The sequence below is a fragment of the Poecilia formosa genome, unplaced genomic scaffold, assembly GCF_000485575.1.
Source record: "Poecilia formosa unplaced genomic scaffold, Poecilia_formosa-5.1.2 Scaffold104, whole genome shotgun sequence".
NCBI lineage: Eukaryota > Metazoa > Chordata > Actinopteri > Cyprinodontiformes > Poeciliidae > Poecilia > Poecilia formosa.
The window spans coordinates 235534-258146 of NW_006800043.1; the positions used below are offsets into that span (position 1 = coordinate 235534).

The following is a 22613-nucleotide window of genomic DNA, read 5'->3' on the forward strand; positions in this document are numbered from 1 at the left end:
TCTTGTTTTTTTATGTATTGTATTATTAAAAGGTACTTTCAAACATGAAAATATATTCATAAGTATTCTTGACCTCTAAATGACATAGTAGACCCAGTATGTCTCAGCATAGTCTTAAATTAACAAACTGTAGATGTGTGCCTGTGGCTGATGTATTTTTGCATCAGGCACCATCAGGCACATATGTATTGCTAATTTTATCATTACTTGAAGAAAACAAGGCTTTTGGTATGAAAGGTACTTATTAAAATGTAAAATAAAATAAAAATACTCTGTGGAGTGATCTAGATTTAATAAAATCCAACTCTCAAAAGATGCTAATACAAATGTGCTAGCAAAAGAAGTCATAGATCAAGCATGCTCAATACTGAACATAATTGTGGTCTTTCAAATGAACCTGTTCCTTACATTTTTGTGAAACCGCTGTTTATTTTAAATTGAGACTGGAAGCATTAGTGTATGCTTCTCAAACTATAATTTTACCAATTTATTTGCTATTTCTTAACTATTAGTTTGATTGTAATTTGCATTTTATTGTTTTTTTTCCTGGTTGCACAGTGGCGCAGTTGGTAGAGCTGTTGCCTTGAAGGTTCTGTGTTCGATTCCCGGCCCCAGTCTTTCTGCATGGAGTTTGCATGTTCTCCCTGTGCATGCTCCAGGTACTCTGGTTTCCTCCCACAGTCCAAAAACATGACTGTCAGGTCAACTAGTTTCTCTAAATTGTCCCTAGGTGTGAGTGTGTGTGTGCATGGTTGTTTGTCTCTGTGTTGCCCTGTGACGCACTGGCAACCTGTCCAGGGTGTACCCCGCCTCTTGCCCGGAACGTTAGCTGGAGATAGGCACCAGCAACCCTCCCGACCCCACTAGGGTGAAGGGTGTAAAGAAAATGGATGGATTGATGTTTTTTTTCCTCTCAAGCTTCATTATTTCTTGCTTTTATTCTATTTTTAATCTCTGTTCTTTTAGTCTTGCTGAATTGTCTTCAATAGGAATGGTGGCAACAAACAAACAAAAAAAAACAAAAAAAAAACCACTTGCCCTACCTTATGTATTTCTGATGTAAAATTGAATGTTTAACATTGAGTTTTATGCACAAGCTAAATAGAGCCAGCATTTGGATATTTGGGACTATGATTTGCACCAATGCAATGAAAAGTACTCATTTTGTTAAATCTGTGTGAGTTGATTCATAGTTTTGTTTTAATACTTCTGATGATAGTATTTCTGCTTATGACACAATTTAAAACAGAATTCTTCAAAGTTGGAAGATTAAACTTCAAACATTTTTTGTATGTCTATTGATGTTTGGATACATTGAGTATATCGATATGTAAGAAGTGTGAAAAGATGCAGAAATATGCACTAGAACTGTCAAAGACAATTTTATTTGAAATTATGCTAAATATTGCAGATAGTCTTTATAGTAATGCCGTAGGCAGTATGCAGTAAAAAAAATAAAAAAAAATACATGAAAGATGTTGCAATAAATTCTGATAAAAAAAATCCCCAAACAATAAATTGTAGGTCTAAGTGATTATGAGTGTTAACTGTGGTATTAAAAACAAAAATAAATCAAAGAAACATTCTTTTTTTTTTAATATATTGCAATAAACCAATAACATGGAGGGTTTAGTGGTGTCAAAAGAGGAGTAATAATGTAAAGTAATGTAAAAAAAATTATAACTATTTAGATAGCAAGAGCTCATGATTAATTAGCATAGTTAGCTTTTCAATTTGAGCAAAACATCAATAACTCTAGATAAAACCATTCTCTAAAAACATGAATGAATCTACAATAAAACCTAACCCCAAAAAACAACAACAAAAAAGCAATATTGAAGAGGTTAATTGGAACCTAAACCAAATAACAAAAATAACTACAAAAAACTGAAATTAAATTCATTTTACCACAAGGCCAAGGTACATTTTAATCAGGACGACAAGGATGTCAGTAGTAGTCAGCATTTAAAATCAAAACCAAAACTATTAAAAAATCACAAACATTTGAATCATATACAAATGAAAAAAAAAAAACTGATTAATTTTTTTTTAACAAAACCCAGCTACATTTAACTAAAAAAAATACCATAAAAACAGGAAAACTATAAAGCAGTTGTTTTATTTGCATTAGGAGATAATATTTCAACTGAGGACGGTAGTGCTGGAGGAGAAATTGTAGGAGTAACTGGAGGTATAATCGACACTCCCTCTACGAGATCCACTCCTTGAGCCAGTGCGAGATCCAGCCCTGGAACCAGAGCGAGATCCTGGGTTGGACACATTGTAAGGGCTGCTTATTCCTTTGGTGGACACAGAAGAGGCCTGCAGCATCTTCATTCCATTGCTTTCTTCCACCATGCAGCTGTCCATGGCTTCTTTGTAGGAGATCTTCAGCTTCGTCTTTGGACAAGTCAAATTCTTCTGATAGTTGCGAGTGTCTTGCAACTTCTGTGCCCCTTTACCATCTAGCCAGCCTTTCCGGATGGCCTCTTCAATGCTGATACGACGTCCTGTGTGTGGTTCTATTAGACCCCCTGTCAAATACTGAAACTCCAAAAACCTTTGGCCCGCCTCGTAGGGTAGCCAGTTCTCCTTTACGGCCTGAGCTGCAGAGAGCTTTCGTTTGGTTTTCACATCCTCAAAACCAATGTAGGCTTTCTGAGAAGCTTTGAGTTTACCAACCATGGAGTCATCAATGATACTCTGATGGAAGGCATCTTCAAGTGACAGACGGTCACCGGTTGCAGGGTTGATGATCCCACCAGTGCAAGCCTGAGCTTCCAGCAGTCTTTGTGCTGTAAGGGTGTCAATGATGCCTCTTTTGAGCCCCTCGGTAACAGTTACTTTCTCTAAAGTCTCTGTGTCAAATATGGCTGCTACAGGACTTTGGTCATCAAACATTCCTGGGGGAGAGACTGTAATTGAAATGCTGCTGAGGCGTTTACGAACAGTAGGTGAAGATGGTGTGGCTTGGGTGGGGCTGCTGCACGTGACCATGTCATCAACACTGCTGGCTGCAATAGTCATCTCAGTGCTGTTGGTTCTGCTGGTAATTTTGTCAGCAAACTCGGTCAAGGTTATTGATCCGGCACGGTACTCATCTAACGTCTTTTGGTCAATGACAGCATTGTCTATGCACTCTTGAATGTCATACTGAGTTCCAGTTTTTCTATCCACAATAACCAAACGTGCTGAGCCGTCTGATCCTCTGATGGTGATTTCCTCCCACTCACATTCTTGCTCTGACAAGTCCAGGAACGTTTCATAGTCAATTAGATCCTTATGGTAGGCCTCCCTGACTGACATCTCCAGCCCTGTGTCAGGGTCAACAATTACAACACGCCTTTTGCGGAGCACATTGGTGCGACTTTCTTTAGACTGTTGAGCCTTTTTCTTGTCTTTGAGGGGCAGAAGTATTAGCCCTGTTTTTTCATCTGTGATGCACCTCTCCTTCAGTTGAAGATATGTCAGGTTCTCCTTGGTATTTGGGTCAAAGAACCCTTTTGTGTCATCTCCTTCGTAGCTTAAGATCTCTTTCATCTCCTCATCAAAATATCCTCTTTTATAGGCAACAGAAACTTCAATGCGGTGGCTCTCGACAGGGTCAATAATTCCACCACTGGCAATTTGGGCCTCAAGCAGCCGGATCCCATGACCTTTCTCAATAAGATCTTTTGCGATAGCCTGGAAGAGAGAGATTGTCTTGCCTGTTGTTGGGTCTGTGTATCCAGTTACTGCCCTTTCTGCCGACATGAGCTTACTCTTGAACTCCTTCCCTACTATGCCTCTTTTGGTGGCTTCTTCTACTGTCAGGAAAACATTGTTAACTGGATCAACAATGAAGCCTGATGCAGCTTGTGCTTCAAGAAGCTCCAGGGTGGTTCCTCTCATTAACAGTCCTTCCTTCATTGCCTGATAGAAAGGCATTATCCTGTCATTGACCTCATCATAGATACCTGCGATACAAGTGGAGCCAAAGAGATATGACTTTAGCTTGTCTTCAATGTCTTTTGCAGTGAGCGAACCCTGGTTGAGCTTTTGCACGTCAGTTTCATTCAGCAGCTCAGACTTAACTAGTTCTGTGACAGAGACATCCCCACGGATACCCTTAACTGTCATGGGCTTTTCTGGACCTTGGAGCAGGAGCAAACCAGACACTGGTTCGACTGTGCACTTCCTTCTAAGGTCAGTATATGTGATCTTCCCTCCTGTCGCTGGGTCCAGGTAGGAGGCAGGCTTTTTATTCAAAGCCCTGTAAAGATCATCATCTATGAGATTACGATCCAAGGCCAGATCTTTTGGAAGATATACACTCAGCACGGGGTCTATTATGCCCCCAACAGACTCCTGAGCCTGGAGCAACCGGATGGCAGTTTCTTTGTCAACATGACCTTTTTTGTAAGCCTGTCCCACAGACAGCACCTTGCCGGTGTATGGATCCTTGAACCCTGTGCTGGCGGCTTCAGCTTTCAATAAAACATCTCTGTCTTCTGTGTCTACAATCCCTCTTGAACAGGCAGTATCTACTGGCATCCTCTCATTAAATGCAGGGTCCACAATGTAGCCTGTTGCTGCTTGAGCTTCCAACAGCATGATGGCACTCTCTGGGCTGAGGAGTTTCTTGTGTTTGGCTTCGGTGAAAGGCATTTTTCCCTGTGAACCTGTCTTCATCCCAGATATAATGCCAGTGCCCTTTAAATTAACCTGGATGTCCACAGCTACTTCCTCCACTGTCTTTTTGCCCTTTAACAGCATTTCCAAGGTAGCTTTGCTGATTATACCACAGTCACAAAGCTGGTGGGCTGTGACTTTTCGGTGCACACCATTGAACACAAGCTTTGATGGATCAATTGTCATGATTTTCTCATCTGTCTGGGTCTGAATGCTAAACGTAGGTGGTCTCTTCAGTCTAAGAATTTCTCTCTCTAGGGCATCTCTCTTCAGAGCCAGATCAGATGCCTCCTTTTCTGAGATCCCGAGACGTCTCTTATATGTTTCCTCCAAAGTGTACAACTCCCTCTTCAGCCTCTCAATCTCACTGTTAAGGGATAGCCTCTCTCGGTCAGCCTTGCCCTTGTCTGACTCGCACTGTCTAATCTGGAATTCTCTGGAGTCATACTGGCTCTTCATAGAGGTAAATTCTTTATGGATAGAATCTCTTTCAGCTTGCAAATGTTGTTTGTTGCGAAGCTCGGTCTCCAGAGAGAACTTGAGGCGGCCAAGCTCCTCTTCTAATCTCTGATTACGGTTCTTGTCCTGCTCCAGCATTTTAAGCTTGGAGAGCAAGCTGTCCCTCTCCAGCACCAGGTCAGTATATTTGCTTTGGGAGTCATGTGCCAACTTGGAGGTCTGTGAAAAGATAAGAGAAAGAGCATTATAATGTAATTAACTTTCATGTATGCAGTTCAAAAGACAACATATCAGTATTGCGTGCAGTTCTGTGTAATCTACAAGTTAGAAAACTTTGCACACATTTCTAGACATGCTACTGTAGTTCATTGTGTGATTGTGATGATGGTAAAAGTAACTGAGTGGCATTCTGTGAAATTATTGAAAAGCTCATTTAGAGACACAGATAAGAGGGAACATTTGTGAGTAAGAGAAAATTGTGATCAACTAAGTAAAAGTAGTGACATATACTATAAAGGTACGTTGAAATCAGGATAAGTCATAAAGTACACACAACAAAACATGCAAGAAGGAAATAATACGTTTGTGATATGAGTATATTATCCTTCAATGTGATCGAAAATACCTCAATTGACTGCTTTTGGAATTTTTCTATTTCCATTTTAAGCTTTTCTCTCTCCTTGGTCAGGTCACTGATGAGAAACTGGAGCTCAGATGTCCTCTTGGAGCTCGTTTGAAGCTGGACATTCAAAGCTGAGATTTGAGTGGCACTTTCTGCATCAATAGCACCTTTGCTAATCTTCAGTTCATCTCTCTCTTGTCGTACTGCCCTCAGCTCTTCCTCCAACCTTAGTCTCTCTTTGGTAAGGTTCTGTGTCAGAGTCTTCAGCTTTTCCATCTCTGTGGTGTATTCGTTGAGCTGGCGGCTCTTCTCTTCTATGGTTTTGTACAAGCTTTCGTTGCGCTGGTTGAGCTCATGAACTCGCACCTGCTCTTGCTGGAGTTTTTGTTTTAGTATTTTGAGTTCATTTGTCACCGCTGTCAGTTCTTCTTTGGTGACTTTGCAATCCCTTAAGCTCCTGTCCAGTTTCTCTTGGAGAGCCTTGATATCTTGCTCATACTTTCTCCCAGTGTTTGTGACCTCTATCTGAACTGATTTCAGTGAGTTGATTGTAGTGGTATGCTCTCTGCACGTACGTGTCATCCTCTCTAACTCCGCCTCCATTCTCTTACGACGAGTGAACTCCTCTTGGGTCTGATTCTTTTGCTTTTCCAGCTCAGCTTCCAACCCATCCAGAGAGCACTGAAGTTCCCTGATACGACTCTGAAGCCTGGCAGAACTCTGCTCTGCCTTAGTTTTCTCACTGGTCTGCTTTTCCAACTCCACTCGGGTGATGTGGATTTCCTGCTCAGCCCCTTTAAGTGTGTTAATTGTCTCAAGGTAAGCGCTGTTCTTTGCCACAAGTTCTGCTTTGGCTTTCTTCAGCTGACCAAACTCCAGTTCTAGAGCTCTCCTCTTTTTCTCCTCTTCTTGCAGGCTAATTGTTAGCTCACTGATTTGCCTGGATTTCTCCTGACTGTTTCTGTTGGATTCCTGTAATCTCAGGTTTTCTTCATCTCTCTGCTGCTGGAGCGTTCTCAACTGCAGCTCCAAATTAGTACGAATCCTTGTCGCTTCATTCACTGAGGCCATCTGCTGGCTGGCTTCCTGCTCTGCCTTGCTTTTGTGCATTTCAATGACAGCAATGGACTGCCTCAGCCTCCTGAGCTCCTCTTCCAGATTTCTCTTCTCGTCCAGGAGCCCGTCAACTTGCAGCCTCAACTGTGATGCATCCTCATCTTTCTGCTGGGACACTTTCAGAATGGTGGTCTTGCTGACTTGGATCTCTGTCTCATATGTCTGTTTGAGTTGACTGATCTCCTGGGTGCACTGTGTTCTTACCTTTGATATATCTGACTCGACTTTTTGACGACGCCTTTCTTCCTCCTCCAGTTGCATCCTCAGTCTCTCAATTTCATGTTCTTTATCCTTCACCGACTTCTCCAGGTTTATCTTTGTCCAGTTGATGGCATCCAGTTCCTGCATCCTGGAGCGAGTTGATGCATCACACTCTTGTTGGTGGCTTGTGAAGCGCTCTTCTGCAAGCATTCTTTTCCTCTTTTCCTCCTCAAGCTGATATTTAATGCGGCTTAGTTCTTCAGCTACAAGTTGCATCTGGCCTTGTGTGCTATCAAGGCTCTCTTTAGCAGCGTTAACCTGCATTACTGTGGTTCTCTTCACTTCTTGCACTGAAATGAGCTCATCTTTAGCCTGACTGAGCTCCATCTTGCAGTTGGACAAGATACCCTCCAATGAACCATTTTTTTGTTTTTGATCTTCAAGTTCATCCTGTAGACGCCTCAGTTGCTCCTCTAGCAACTCAATCCTGGTGTTTCTTAGCTGATGACAGATTAAGGAAGACAAATTTAGTCAGATTTATTTCAAACCTATTTGTTCAAGTAAATGTGGTCTCTCTGGCAAGTAGCTTTAACAAAAATATTGCATACATAGAAAAAAAAATGCATAATTGTTGTAGAAAGAAAATCTGATGCCAACCTTCAGCTCATCTATGTTCTTCCCCAAGTCACCCAGGAACTTGTAATAATCGCTGGAGCGGGTAAGCAGCTCGATGTAATGTGTCTGAAGTTCACCTGCCTGGGGACAATAATTAGATTATAAATACCACCGTTAAAAAAACAATCAATCATTTTCATTTTCATTTGTGTGGAATTTCATTTTTAGTTGGTGAATGAACCCTGATTTGGAATGCACTCATTTTACAAAATGCACGAGTGCTTTTAAATGTAGCATCTATAAGCTGAATATATTTCTTGAATTTGATCACACAATAAATATGAAAATCCAAAGTTATGAGATTATTTTAAAAGAATGTTGCTGCTTACTTCTCTTCTGACAGAAGATGCAGGGGACTGAAGCAAAGTTCTCTTCACTGGGACATTAAGCAAGGTTCCCAGTCCTGAGCTGTAAGAAGCCAGCTCCAGCTCGTAATTCTGAAAACAACAAAGCCAGCGATATTTATACCTTTTTTTTTTTTCATCAAGACAGATTCAAGAAGAAGCAAACCAATTACCTTTATGGATGTAACACAGGTGTCCGCATTCCTCAGCACATCATCCAGTCTGTCCTTCCTGTTTTTGATTTCATTGTGAAGAGTCTATTCAAAACAACACAAATAAGGAAAAATGTTTCCTTTAATTTCAGAAGTTTTGCATATTGTTTCTGGTTTGTGGTGTTTTATTTAAATTCATGCAACAATATGACACATTTAAACATTTCCCCACTCTACAGATATTCTAAATTCCCTAAATTGTAATTATCCTGCACTTTCTACGTGTGCTGCACTATAAAACACACATTTGCTCACAGGTATTTGCATTTCTAATTGATCACAATCAGACTGACATCCAGGAGTCAATTTGATTTTGAGCTCGGAAGTTGTCATCCACAGATGATCCCAAAAGTACATTTTTGTCACTCTACTTCACCATGCTTCTAGGTTGTGTTTACCTAATTTTACTTTATCATATAATCGATTCTGATATTCTCCTGAGCTTGTACCAATGAATCAAACACATTGCTCTTAGTCTAACACAACTATATTATGTCTCACTGGGTTTTATATACTTACATAGAAGTGGACATTTATATTTGTGTTATTTTTGACATTAGTCAGTCAGTTTGAATAGGAAATAATACACACACTAGAAATTATGCATACTGTCTAATCAAATAAAATAATCAGTTTGATTTACAGCTAGTCTGAAGTAACCCTTATTGACTTTAGCTTGAGCTGACACACCTCCCTCAAATGGAAAACCACCTTCAAACATTTGTTACGATAGTTTCGGTAAACATGGAAAAGCATGCCTTTTGTTGGTTGATGTGGTCCGTGAGAGTCTGCCTGTCAGTGATGTTGGCCATCTTAAGGGTCTCCTGCCGTTTCCTGGTATTGTCTATCCACTGCTCCATCAAATTTCTTCCCTGCTGATACTGTGTTAACTGCTGCTTTTGTTGTTCCAGGTCCGATAGTCTAAGGCAGGAAGAGGAAGAGATGGAAGAATGCTTTAGTCCTGTTGCCGGCAATAACAAATGCGTCATTGTGACCAGACAACCTTGTCGTACCTGATATCAATCTGCTTTTGGATTTGACGCCAGCGACTGGACAGCTGGTTCATAAGCTCAGAGTACTTGGACAAATCCACATCACATTTGTGGAAAGAATCGGAAATCTGGTCGTTGCAGTACTGCGCTTTGGCCAGGTGAGACTCCATGGAAGTCAGCAGATCCCGTCTTTGATCAAGTTCAGTCTTCATGCTCTGTAATAGAGATTCACACAGCAAGGTCATTCATATCCTTTGGTTTTACAACTAAAAGTGACAAGTACAAATGTTTGTGTTTTTGAGGTAAATGCCTGGCAATTAACCAAACCTTTTTACTATGATTGAAAGTACTTGATTTTGAGGAGTTCTAGGTTTTTTTCTCTAGGTTGAAATTGATAATGCAGCGACGTCTGAAAAATAAAAGTAAATTCAATGATACTTTAAAAAGATATGACTTAAAATCTTGTTAGTATTAGGAGTAGTACTACTGCCAATACTACTACTACTAGTAATAATAGTATTAACAGTAGTAGCAGATGTACTAGAACTACTGCCAACAATGGTAGTGCTACACTGCTCTTAATATAGAACAATTTATTTTCATGATTGGGACATAAAATTTTGAGATTTTTATCTATTTTATATTGTATACTAAACTATTGTTTACTACTGTCTTATGTTTTGCATAGAAAACATTATCAGAGATGGTAAATTCTATACTTTTTAAGATATTCATCTGAAATATATAGAATAAATAATTAAGAAACACAAACAGTAAAACAAAGTCCAGTTACCAACAACTTTTAATCCAGTGTCATTGTTGTGGCAAGTTACAAAAGAATAAAATAAAAGATCTAATCCATCTGAGTAACTAATATATTTAGAAAAAGCAAAGTTTAAAACTTCTAAGGAGAAAATAAATTAGATATCAAAACAGGTGCCTCATACCCTTAAAGCACTCCGATGGATTTCCAGTTCTTGAGGGTCATCGGAGCTGGTCTCCTTCTCCATCAGGCGGATCTCGTGAACTTTAATAAAATCCTCAGCCTGGAGAAAATTTTGTTGCAGGTCCTTGAGCGCTTTCAATCTGTTGTGGACACAATACATAAAAAAAAACAAAAAAAACATATAAGAAGATTAACCTAACTTTAGCTTCAGATCAGATCAGCTGGCCAAAAAAAAATAAATACTGCACCTGTCAAGGTAGACTTTGTTAAGATGCTGCAGTTCTCCCAATTTGTGGTTGACTATCTCCAGTTCGGAACGGAGGAACTTGGCCTGCTCTGAGTCTGCAGGGAGCCCATTTAGCTGCTTTGTGATCATTTCTCTTAGGTGCAGATACTCATTGTAAATTGAATCCAGGTCTTGGTTCACACCCTGGAAATGAGCATATGGTGACATTTACTTAAAATTAGTAAATACAATATGTTTTAGTCGTGAAACTAGCTATGACATTTCTTCTGATCAGCTCTGTACATTTGCATTCAAGTAATTTGCAATATAAATAAAAAAAGCAACATACGTGTAGCTTCTGAATGTGCACTGAGCACTCATGCACACCGTTTTCTCCAAGTGGGATATGGAGATGGTCAGTGAGGTCAGATTCAGCCATTTCCAGCCTGCGACGGATTTGTTGCAGATTGCTAAGCAGCGAAAGGCTGATGACAGTGTTGGTTTTGGTCGGTTGTTTAATGGGGGCTTGGTATTGTTGCTGTTGCTGTTGCAGTTGCTGTTGCTGTTGCACTTGCTGTTGCTGTTGCACTTGCTGTTGCAGTTGCTGTTGGACTTCAATCTCTTCAGTCTTTATCTCTTCTTCCCCTTCAATGCGAAGTAAAAACGATGCAAATTAATACTAGAAAAACTGAGATTTCCATAATTTCTAACTAAGTAGTGCAACAAAACAGAAATATTCTTTGTATCCCAGTTATTTTTGGAAAAGCAGAGAAGACAGATCAAGTTCTTTAACTATACCTTTTATTAAAAAAGAACACAGCTTCACATAATCCATGATTACTAATATAATTAATAATTAGTATTATGTAATGGAAGTAACAACACAACATATTACTAATGTTTATCTGAAATCACTATTCCTATATTTTTAAGAGCAGCAGTGAAAAAAAATAATTAAATGCAAATCAAGGTTAGTATTTGTAAAACAAGGAAATCAAGGCTAGCCAGTCAAACAGGCTAAAGAGTTTTTCTAATGATGTGCTCCATTATATGGTCTGAATTATTCTACAATTACACCCTGAAAATTAACTGAGCGTTCAAAGTAAAATCAACAGAATTTCTCCTTACTGTAATTGGGAAGCTGGACAATCAGAGTATCGTAGTGCTCTTGAGCCTTGTTAAAGTGGCCCTGTATGGTCTTCCTATCCTCTTCTCCAAACATTTCAGAACCCTGGCTGTTACGCATGAACTCCTGGTAATGGATCTCCATATTTTTGATCAACTCGCGGTATTCGTCGGGACGCATCTTCGACAGCTAAAAGAGAAGAGAGGAAGGTTAGGGTGGGTGTGAGAGCCTAGAGTGGCTCAGATAAAACAAAAGCAATAAATGGAGTTCAAAATTCAGCTTCACCAAATGTGCGTTTGCTCATTTTGAAATATTTCATTCTTGACGTCTTACCATGCTGATGGTGAGGGAGTTGATGAAGTTGACGTCTCTGATACAGTACTGCCAGGAGATGAGACTCTTGATGTTGATGAAGAGCTGATTCCACAGGCCCATGATGGCTTCATAGTACTGCTCATTTCTGGTAAAAGGACACACAGTCATTCCTGATATGCAATATGAACTACACTATCAACCACTAATTTTCTGCCCACTGCAATACCACAGACACGGATAAAATAATTTAAGAAATAATAATCAAAGGACAATGAAATGCTAAGTGCTGCAAATTCTGCTTTTAAACAAATCATTGGCTCATTCCAAGTGTATACATTGAATTAAAGTATATTAAATAATAAATAATACTAACTGTCTGCACGTTTGCAGTTAATAAATGTCACATTAGCAACATTCCAGACAAAAAAAAATAAATAAAAATCAGCATCGACCAAAACTGGAATTGGCAGATTGGGCTTTTTTAAGAACGTATTTACACTGAAACCAACAAGCGGATATTCTAAATCGAACAAGATTTAAGAACTGGAGCTAAAAGTGTCACATAAAGGGCGGGAGGGGGAGGGGGACGGGGGGAAGGGGCTCATGGATGATAAAACAGTGAGTGCATTTTGGTACATGCAACAGACTTATAGTCTGTGGATTATTGAGATTGAGAGAATGGTCTGATATCTGGTGAAGTGAGAGAATTTCCAGAAGGATGATTAAGCAAAAAAAGTTTTAGACTCAGTTCAGACAGACCCGTTTAGATTATCATTCAGCAATTTCTGCAAATCAGGGAGTTGAGCTCCTTGTCACTGTAGAAAACAGCAGCTAATTCTGGCCCCTGGTCAGAAGTATAAAAGCTCAAGGTGACCGTTAGATTTTTTTTTTTTAAATATAGATGTAGAAATAATAAATTGAGAGGCTTCTTTAAAGTGGTCATGCAAACACATATGAACAAGTATGAGTGTGCATGTAACTTCAAAAGTGGGAAGGAGGTTGTAAGTTTTAAATCAATGAAGGAGGAGAGACTCTCTGGAAAAAAAAACCCACTGTGAACCACTGCTACGTACAACACAGCACAGATTTTAACAAGCCTAACCACCAAATCTGATTCGGGTCCTTTCTCATAGGTGTGCAGTTTCTTACTTTTTAGCAATTCCGATGCTGAGAGGATTTGGCGGTGGGATGAGCAGGCACACAGAGGGAATCCACATGTCAAGACCTCCAGGTCCTGTCACAAGCCACTTGCTGCGCTGAGAGTTGTCCTTCAGGATGCCCTGGTTGTCTTTCAATATACTTTTCTGAAAACATAAAACAAAAAAAAAAAGAATGAGATTTACTACATTTGCTATGCCTTTGTTACACTTTGTGTATGGTTATGCAAACTATAGAGATGAAGAATTCATATGTCCAACCTGGTCCTGCTTAAAGTCACATAAGGCCTGAACCATGACGGGGGTGGTGCTTTTCTCCTCGGGATTTCGAGGCTTCAGCCTGACAATGGACTGCGACTTGGTAACCAGACTCTGGACCTGCCTCTTATTCTCCATTATCCTCTCTTTCTCTCTCTGTATTGAAAAATAGAAATTTTTAGCTTAGGCACTTTTTACAGTAACTTTGAGAAAACAAATCATGCTCGAAACTATACTAAATAAATGCAGCCAGACTGAAAAGATAAAAAGGATAAAGGCTTTCCGAACAAGTTTAAGAGGCATGCACTTTTTTTTTTTTACTTTGTCCAATGCACAGGGAAATTACAATTAATGGAGAACAAATATACCTCCAGATTTTTCAGGAGTTCGACAAGGTTCTCCACACGGGTATTCTTGTCACATATGAATTTGCTCTTGATGATGTCATGTTGCTTCTGAAGCTTTGCATACGTTTCATTGGCCTCCTTGAAAAACTGAAGGAAAAATAAAAGCAGATAAGGTTTGTTTAAATGAAAACATACAAGGTGCTATTTCCACATAGCAAACAGGAACTTTAAAGTCATACTTGGCTGTAGGCCGAATTTTCCTTAAGATGAACTTGGATGCACTTTGTGATCTGGAGAAGCCAGCTCCACTGTGTCTGTAGGGTGTCCACGTAGGCCTGTAGGGTGCCAAGTCATTCATTCAAACGTAAAATAAAATTTTTAAAATAATTGATCAAAATACAGTCCAAACGCCAACAACCACTACCTCGATCTTATCTTTGGCTGGGTGGTTGTTATTCAAGAGGACATCAGATTTCGTCTTCAGCCTGTTTAGCTCCTTCTCCTTCTCCTCCAACTCACTCATCAGTTTCTGATGTATAAACAGAAAGGTAAAAGTCCAAAACAGTCCCACCATAAACAATGCAGATACATTTACAACAGATGTCAATAATAATAATAATAACAATGAAAAAAATGCTCAGTTTGAGATTCTCACAGAGTAGCTCTCCTGCTTCTTGGGTATGTACTGGTCGATGTTTTTGTCTCCCCAGTCAAACATTAGCTCCTCCTCCTCTCTTCCATTAACCCACATGATGGCTTGAGAGACGTCCACGATGATGCTCTGAAGGTCACGGAGTTGAATGATGCGACTGTTGGACATTTTCTACGACAAACACATGGCACGTTTATGGATAGAATTAAAATTGCAACATAGAGAAAAAGAAAAAATGCTACATTTGACAAAATACTATTTGTGCTGAAAGGGTTTTTCTCTACCTGGAGGGCATCCATTTCTTGTTCCAGGATGTTGAGGTGATACTTATTGCCCATTGCCATCTGGAAAGTAGTTCACAATGTTGCTCAGGTCTTAGCCACAAACCGAACAGGGGAACATACTAAATAGTAGACACGGGCTGGTTGTAGATATTTGGAGGGTTTGAAAAGTGATGGTTTCCACGGTCTTTTTGTTAACCAAAAACCACTTTAATGAGATGTCGGCAATAGTGCTGGATTAAAGGAGTTTTTTCTCCAGTTGTATAGATCATAAAATAACATAACATAGTGCTGGCCCTACCTATGCCATTTCTTTTGTTTCATTTACAAGATAAAAATCAAAGCCATCATGCGAAAATGAAAGAAGCACTACCTATTACCATGGCAAAGGTAACCATGTTAGCATGTTACAAGCAGGATGTTGGTAAAGCATGTAACAAACAAACAAGCTCTACCAGTACATGCTGAGTCACCAATTAATCAGTTCAATTTACTTGGACAGCAAAAAGGAACAGTATTCTAGCACCAAATAATTAAAAACTTCTATTACGTTGCATGACGTTAATGCAGTGATTTTGCTCAACTCCAGTGTTTATGGATTTATTGCCATTGCATTTTCACTCAAGGTAATCATGCTTGTAAAAATCTAATACAGTACCAACCCATGCCTATGTGAGAGAAAAAAAAAATGCTAAGACGTTGTGATGTAAAGTGAGCAAAATAGGTATAAAAGTAAAGAAATATAACTTACCAGCTCCTCTCTGGCACGCCTTACTTCTAGGTTTGTTTGGATGGAGCTGTGGACTTTGCTGTGGGATACTATTTGGTTTTCTATGGTGCTGGCGTCATCTCCGAATGGAGCTGTCTCAATCATGCGCTATCAAATTAAAAATGACAATACCATGATTAGTACTTTTGCTCTTGCTTTTCATATTTTTGGACATTTTTGAGGTGAGTAAAATTTGTGTTTGGGCATTTTCAAATGAAATCCCTTAATTGAATATTATAGATAATTAATAGATTTGACGTAGTCTCTTGAAAAGATAATTCAGCTATGTTTTTGTTCAAATCCTTTGAAGCATTTAATATATAACTGTCACAATATGTTGAATGTGACTTTTTTATTGTGGCATTACGTTTGTATTTTCAGTAGATTCTTGATTTTGGTGTGTCTAGGAATTTTATTCAGTTCAGTAAGTCTAGTTTGAGATTAGTTGGTCCTGGAGACCATCGCAAATTTGTTTAGTTAGTCTCAGAAAGGTCATTAATGCAAATGCCATTATGAACAGAACTCATCAAGTTTGCATTCGAAGCTTTCAACACAGAATCCTACGATTATTTACAGAGTATATTGGAGATAAGAGGCAGTGTGGTACCAATAATCTTCTGTGTTGGGAACAAAACATGTAACGCATATCTAGTCAGAAATACAAGTGTAAACTGCAAAATCTGTAAAAAATATTAAAAAAAGCAACAAGCTGCAATTTATTTAAGCTAACATACAATTTTTTGGCTTGTCTTTCATCTGGAATGTTCAAATGCAACGGTTTTGGTGCAATTACTCATGAGCGTCTGTTGAAAACTCAGAATAAAAACATCAGAACGGTTACAGGTAAGACATTAACTGCTTACAGGTAAGACATTAAACAAAACTCGATGTAATATTGAATCCCTGCACCCAAATGCTTTCTTTGTCTTTTTCCTTTTTTGCCCTCTAGGTGTCAGCAAATAATCATTAGGTTTTTGGTAAGCAGGAAACTATTCCAACTATGCCCTCCTTGTCTGCAGTCCTCAACTTCGATAGGAGCTCAGCCAGGAACACAACCTCAGCCCGTCCCTGTTCTGCACTCTGCATTTTTTTTCCACCCTTCTCTGTCGGGGCTTTTGTTTGCTCGCCACTCCCTTTTTTTCCCCCTTGTGTATACTTGCCCAGTGCTACACAGGACAAACCAAACTTGCAGCAACAAAAGTAATATGCCACTTTGAAATATCAGCAAAATTATCCTTTGAAATGCGACACTGACAACCAACGGTGCAAACTAAAAGTTATCTATCTGCTCTGAACTTAAGGAATACAGGTTGGGGAATGAAAAAAAAAAAAAAGAAAAAAGTTTGACATGTGGTAATGGCAGGAACGCGTGTGGTAAGATTCAGAAGGGTGAGGCTGTAAGTGGTGACAGAATGACAGGGTGTGTTTGCGGGAAGGTCGAGTGTTGATGAGTAAACGAACAGAAAGGCGTTTTCCCATGAACATACTACAGGTCAAATGGGCTGCCCTGTTTCTTACAAACCAACTCAGAAGATAGTGCAACATATCGCACTTCTTCACTCCCACTTTCTATCCTGTCTCAATGACTCCTTTATTTTCACTGCTGTGTTGCCTTTAAAAAAAAAAACTCTGTGAGCTTCATGCAAAAGCAAACTCTCTCTTTCTCTTTTTTTTTTTTCTCCAGCTACTCCTTTGTTTCAATCCTCCACCAATTCTCTTAGCCTCTTTCACTCCCGGATCAGGTTTTGGCACCGAGTTCAGGTGGTTCCAGTTACAGTAGGGTAGGATAAATGCTAGGGGAAGTTTATCCACTCTTCTGACTTCCACAGCAGAGAAAAAAAAAAAAACTGTACAAACTAGTTCACTGGCTTCTCATCCGCATATCCTGGATATAGAAGTTAATAATTCCCACATTTATTTTCCAAGACTTTTACCACATGTAGTGCCAAGAAATACAATAAAGAGTAATGTTTTCATGGTTACTTTAGAAATGAGAAACACATGTGTAAAATTAAACTGTAGTATTTTCACAAATAACAGAACTCACCTTCTGTTGTGTTATCCAAGCAATGGCGTCATTGAAGTATCGCCCGCCATCACTCCCCACACTACCTCCACTGCTCACACTGACCTTGTGACTTTTCAGAGTCCCATACCCACCAAGTTTGTGTCTGAGCATAGAATGCTGTTGTTGTAAAAAATCAACACTGTGGAGACATATAAAAAAAAAAAAGTCAGATAAGGATAAAAAGACCTCAGACGTCAACCAGACAACACAAAGAATATGTCTCATCTTACGTTTGTCCAATATCAGAATGTATACGCATTTCTTGCAACTCTCGGCCACAGCCCGTCAGCTTCTCAATATTTTCTGCAGCCTTGAGCAGGTACATCTCTGCTTCAGCTGGTGGGGCTCCCTGAAAGGAAACCACAGGAACTCTATTGCGCTGCAAGATTGTACTTCTATAATACTGGTTATTTCTAAGACCAAGACCTCAATATGGACATCCTCTATTTGTGTCTTGTTGAAACAAGAACTTTGACAAATTGATTGCTTTAATATTTTAGATATTTAGAGATTGATATGTTATACTTACATTGTCAATGACCTTATTTGCTTTCTCCAAAAATGCAATAGATTGGTTTGACAGGAAATCAGCTGCTTGATGAATACTTTGCACACTGACCATGGGAAGAACAGAATAAACTTATGATTAAATTAATATTATGAAATCAATTATGAGACAGACGTTGCAAATATAGATAGTAGATTGTTGAATGTCATAATTTCTAAAGCTTGAATCAAAGAAAGCATTGAGTGCAAAGCTTTCAAAGTAGGATAGGACAACCACAAAGTTATAATAAAGTTTCTGATTCGCTTTGACAAACTTAGATTTCAATTCATTACAGTCATTAGGCAAAAGGTTGAGTAAGGACCACAAAAGCTACATGAAAAACAAAAACAGAAAGCTAGAAGATATACACAGTTATTATAGTAAATAAGTTACAAAGCTTCATATTTTTTAAACCTTGAAACAAAGCAAAAACATTTGGTCAAAATTTCCTAAAGTCAAAAGCTTAGCAACAAAAGTTATAATGGAGTAGTTTCTGTACTGTACTTTGACAAAGTTGCAATTTTAGTCCACACACAAAGGTCACCAGAGGTTCACAATGAACAAATAATTATCTGTAACTATACAAAAAAGGATAAATATTATTATTTTTTGCCATAATTAAGTGACATCATTATGTAAGGACAAAAGGGTGTGCTTAAGGTTACTTATGTTTTCATATTGTGCAACAGATCAAGAATGATAAAACTAAGATTCATTTTTACCTTCATCTGACGAGATGATCAGCTGCAGAAATAATTATAAATACGATAATAATCCAAACATGAAAGTTTGTACCCTTATTTATTGAAAATTATTGTAGTTACTGTACAAGTAGGACGTGAGCTTGTTTCGGCTTTATGGCTTATATACTTAAATAAACTACTGCTCTTTGTAAACGGACAATACTTAATACCCCTAAAACATTATGCGAAGATGTTAAGAAAGTATTCTTTTCACTTTTTTTCCCCCTCTTAGCCAAGAGTCCAACATGTGAGCACTTACGTCTGTGCTCCACTTCCAATGCCACCGCCGGTAGTCACGATCTTCATGCTGCGGCCGCCGCCGACGTGCATGGACGACCTGCTGTAGGTTTGGTATCCAGGGTCCCTTTGCTGGAACTCCGTCTGGTAGCCGTTTCCACTGAAGTATAAGTTCTGTTGGGAGTTACTCCTCTGTCCTGCCAGGTTAGGCTCAGAGCCATATTGATTCATGTTGCTCGTAGTTAGGATTTTTTCCCCTCCCCTGTTGAAATACGGTGTATTTAGTTAATTTCCCCGGTTGTTTCGGCTCTAGCTGTCCGGAGAGCGGACAAACCGTGCGCTTTCCTTCGCCCCGTCTCCTGTTGCGCAGATAATGGTGTTCTGTGAATAGACGGAAGCGAACTGCTTTTTGGACTGAAACCACACCTTGCTGAGTTTACGAAACGACTCTGGTATGTTTGGGAAGGTTCGTGTTAAATGATTTTATGTAGCAACGCCTCCTTGACCTATCAGGAAATAAACACATTTCTTCAATGATGAAAGCTGCGTGGGAAATAAGCTGTATATCTGACGTTTCACAATTTATTTTTAATCAGTTAAACAAGATTAGACTGTCTTACTCCTACATGTCAGTCGCATAGACATATTTATTTACTTCCCTTTCTTCTATAATTCGCATCGCTATGTTAGGCAACAGAGAAAAAGAAACTCAAATACAATTTTTGTCATAAACTCTTCGTACCAATTTATCTTCTCTTGGAAGGTTACGGCAAATAGAGTGGGTCTTGTTGCCTTGCACTGTTGAAGAAGTTTTGACATTCAACATGGGGAAAATTGGAAATTCGTGCAAATTGACCCATCAGGATTGTCCTAGTTGATACGTATTTCCAGTCTTTTTCTGATTCATTTGATTTCAAATTTTTATTAGTGTGTTGAAAGTTCTTTGATTATTGTTCTAATTTGAATCAAACAGAAAATAAAGTAATGAGACTATTATGCGATAATCAACCTAAAGCCAGAGACAAAATTGTATGATTTAAAAAAATAAAAATAAAAATAAAAAATAATAATAATAAATAACGGTTGCTGGTACATTTCATGTGAGATCATCACAAAATTATAAAGTTTTCTTGGTTAATTTTTGTTTAAACGTGTTATGGAAGAAACTAAATTGTGCTGCTGCGGTAGAGTTTTGTCAGAATTCCAACAGCAAGTTGCAGATGTTAATGCTGTATAATTAATAGAATATGATCCTAAATAGACGAAGAAGAGGATCTGAGAAAAGCTGCGGGGAAAAAATGGCAATGAAGGACAGTTTTCTTAGAAAATGAGAGCTGAATCTGTAGAGCAACTCTTGTTGCTCTGCAGTTGCAACAAGAGTGTGCAACTCTTGTTGCACACTCGCAACAAGAGTTTGAGTGTGCATGGAGATTTTCTAATGATTCTTGTCACCAGGAGAGCTTTAGTCTAAAATGATATGATAAACTCAGAGTATGAACACCGTTAAGCCGTTAGTTTATCTTTATCTTTACCTTTGTCTTGCATCTTATGATGTTATCCAGGAGATGGCATTAAGAAAAATTAAAAATACAAATAAAATGATTGAAAAGACAAGCATGCAAGTTAAATAATAATGATAAATGAAATCAGAATAAAAGTAATAGATCTCAAGGAAAATAACCTATGAAAAAGGATGTCTTCAGCTGAAGATATTGGCCTACCTAGGAAAAATGATCTGATTCTAATATCTGATCAGTTAATTGGTGTATCTCTGGTTTTTGCCCCACTGCATAACTGACTTTATTAAATTAGAAACACATCACATAAGGTTTGGGTAACAATTATAGAGAAACAAATGCAACAATAAAGTGGGGAAAAATGAAAAAAGGCACCTCTACAGAACTCAAAGGCACAAAAGTACCTTTTGTATTTTAGAATGCGTTGATTGTATTGCTTTTCTTCAACTCCACAAAGCAATTTTTGACTCTAAACAATTGTCTCTTTTGCCGTAACTCCCTCTCCTGGCCTTTTACACATAAACATTTTCAAAGGTTTATTTTTCTGCCATGAAAGAATCTTCTCAACAACAACTAACGGCTGAAACTTTTGGCAATCTTTAATCAGAGTGAAGAAAGAGGCAAGAGTAGTCCAACCCCTAAAAATCTGTCATCCGAAGTTCAACATTCTTGAGGTCGCAAGAAGTCTGCACACAAGTACTAGTAGGAGGATTTAAACAGGCTGAAAAGTGAAAGGGTGTGAGAGACACAAGTAGACAGTAAAGGGCGGGTCATACATGCACGCATGCCTATAGGGTCAATGTGAGCCAACATTTCAAAAAACTAGTTCCTAATAGCTACTCCAAGCACGATCTTTGTGCTGCTGTAGGGAAAGTAACGTAAACATTTTTTACAATGACAAGAGAAGATCATGGATCTTTTTTGTGTTATTAGGCAATCTCAGGTAGAGAATGAAATTATATGTTGAGTTTGGATAAATACTGACCCCTCTGGAGTCAGAGCCCTTTTTAAATTTTATTTTGGAAAAGTCATTTTATCAGGTTAAACTAATTTTTGTGTTTTAATGTACTGCTATGTGAAACATCAACACAAAGTAGTGCATAATTCTGAAGGAAAACAAAAAAACAACAAAAAAAACAACAACAAAAAAAAACGGGCATTTTCAAAAAAATGTTTTGCAAGTCAAAATTTTAATTTTCCATATAGGTCCAAATAAATCCCCCTGAAACCATGTTAGATGTCACCTTGCTCATAAAGAGTGTCCACTTGTAAATTAAAGTAGCGTAATTATAGAATGAAAAATTTGAGCAAATTCAGTGGATATCAATATATATATATATATATATATTTTTTGCAAGAAACTGTACATGGAGTTTTTGCACAGACATGCCAAAAAATCACAGGGAAGTGTGAGAGCAGAGTAGAAAAGACTGATCAGGGAGAGGAGACATGATTGTGGGTAAACACTGGAACTGTAAACCCACCCAATCTCCAGATCTGTAAAATTAAAAACTCTTAGGGCATCTACATGTTGTCTTTTGCAAATACTAACATGGTAAATTTAAACTTGTTTTAAAAACTATTCTGGTCATTGTTTGTCTCATTAAGAACATAATTCAATACAGTAACAATAGTTTCTTGAAAAGGCAGTCCCAGTCTCAGAATGAGACACACCCCGCATCCCTAGGAGGTTTTGCTTTGCTAGGCGTTTAACATGCTTTCTGTCAACAAAGATGCTGCAAGATGAAACATGTGCAATTTAACAACCTTAATACCTGAAATTTCATTGAAACCAGACAAGGAGGGGAGGTGTGAGCCTTTCCACCTTAACTGCAAAAAGAAAAATCCTAAATTTTGTGTCCTATTACATTAAAACCAAAAGAAACAAAGCTTTGCTTTTGGTTTCTCAATGTTTATGTGCATTATAGCTTCAGATATGCGCGGCATGTTTTGAAAGGAAAGTAAAAGCTTTGACTAGTGTGTCTTTGGGCTTGTTAATATTTAACTTACTGTTTGCCCTAGGTGCTAAAATCCCTGTTTCGGCCCTGCTTCATTCCCTGATCATAAAGAGGAGCTTTGTTGCGAAGATTGCATTGCTATTAAAACGGTTGCAGCAACCTGACTTGAAAAAA

At 38.5% G+C, this 22613-nt stretch overlaps 1 protein-coding gene across 3 annotated transcripts; it reads right to left on the reverse strand.

Moving 5' to 3' along the window:
- Nucleotides 1-2103: 2103 nt before the first annotated feature.
- Nucleotides 2104-19394, reverse strand: dspa (desmoplakin a). 3 transcript variants are annotated; one of them, XM_016674977.1, is made up of 25 exons: nt 18987-19394; nt 17967-18051; nt 17668-17786; nt 17417-17576; nt 15352-15477; nt 14604-14663; nt 14323-14490; nt 14092-14196; nt 13907-14002; nt 13689-13814; nt 13324-13476; nt 13055-13209; nt 11924-12050; nt 11593-11779; nt 11036-11109; nt 10814-11002; nt 10487-10668; nt 10240-10378; nt 9314-9507; nt 9059-9221; nt 8262-8345; nt 8074-8181; nt 7727-7825; nt 5756-7570; nt 2104-5349 (listed from the first exon to the last, which is right to left on the reverse strand). In XM_016674977.1, the coding sequence occupies exons 1-25, from the start codon at nt 19193-19195 to the stop codon at nt 2143-2145; spliced, it is 8130 nt and encodes a 2709-aa protein (XP_016530463.1). In that variant the 5' UTR covers nt 19196-19394; the 3' UTR covers nt 2104-2142. The 3 variants fall into 3 exon arrangements, with proteins under 3 accessions (XP_016530463.1, XP_007559418.1, XP_007559419.1); XM_007559356.2 differs by having other exon boundaries at nt 10814-11109; XM_007559357.2 differs by having other exon boundaries at nt 7073-7570; nt 10814-11109; nt 18987-19392.
- Nucleotides 19395-22613: the final 3219 nt, after the last annotated feature.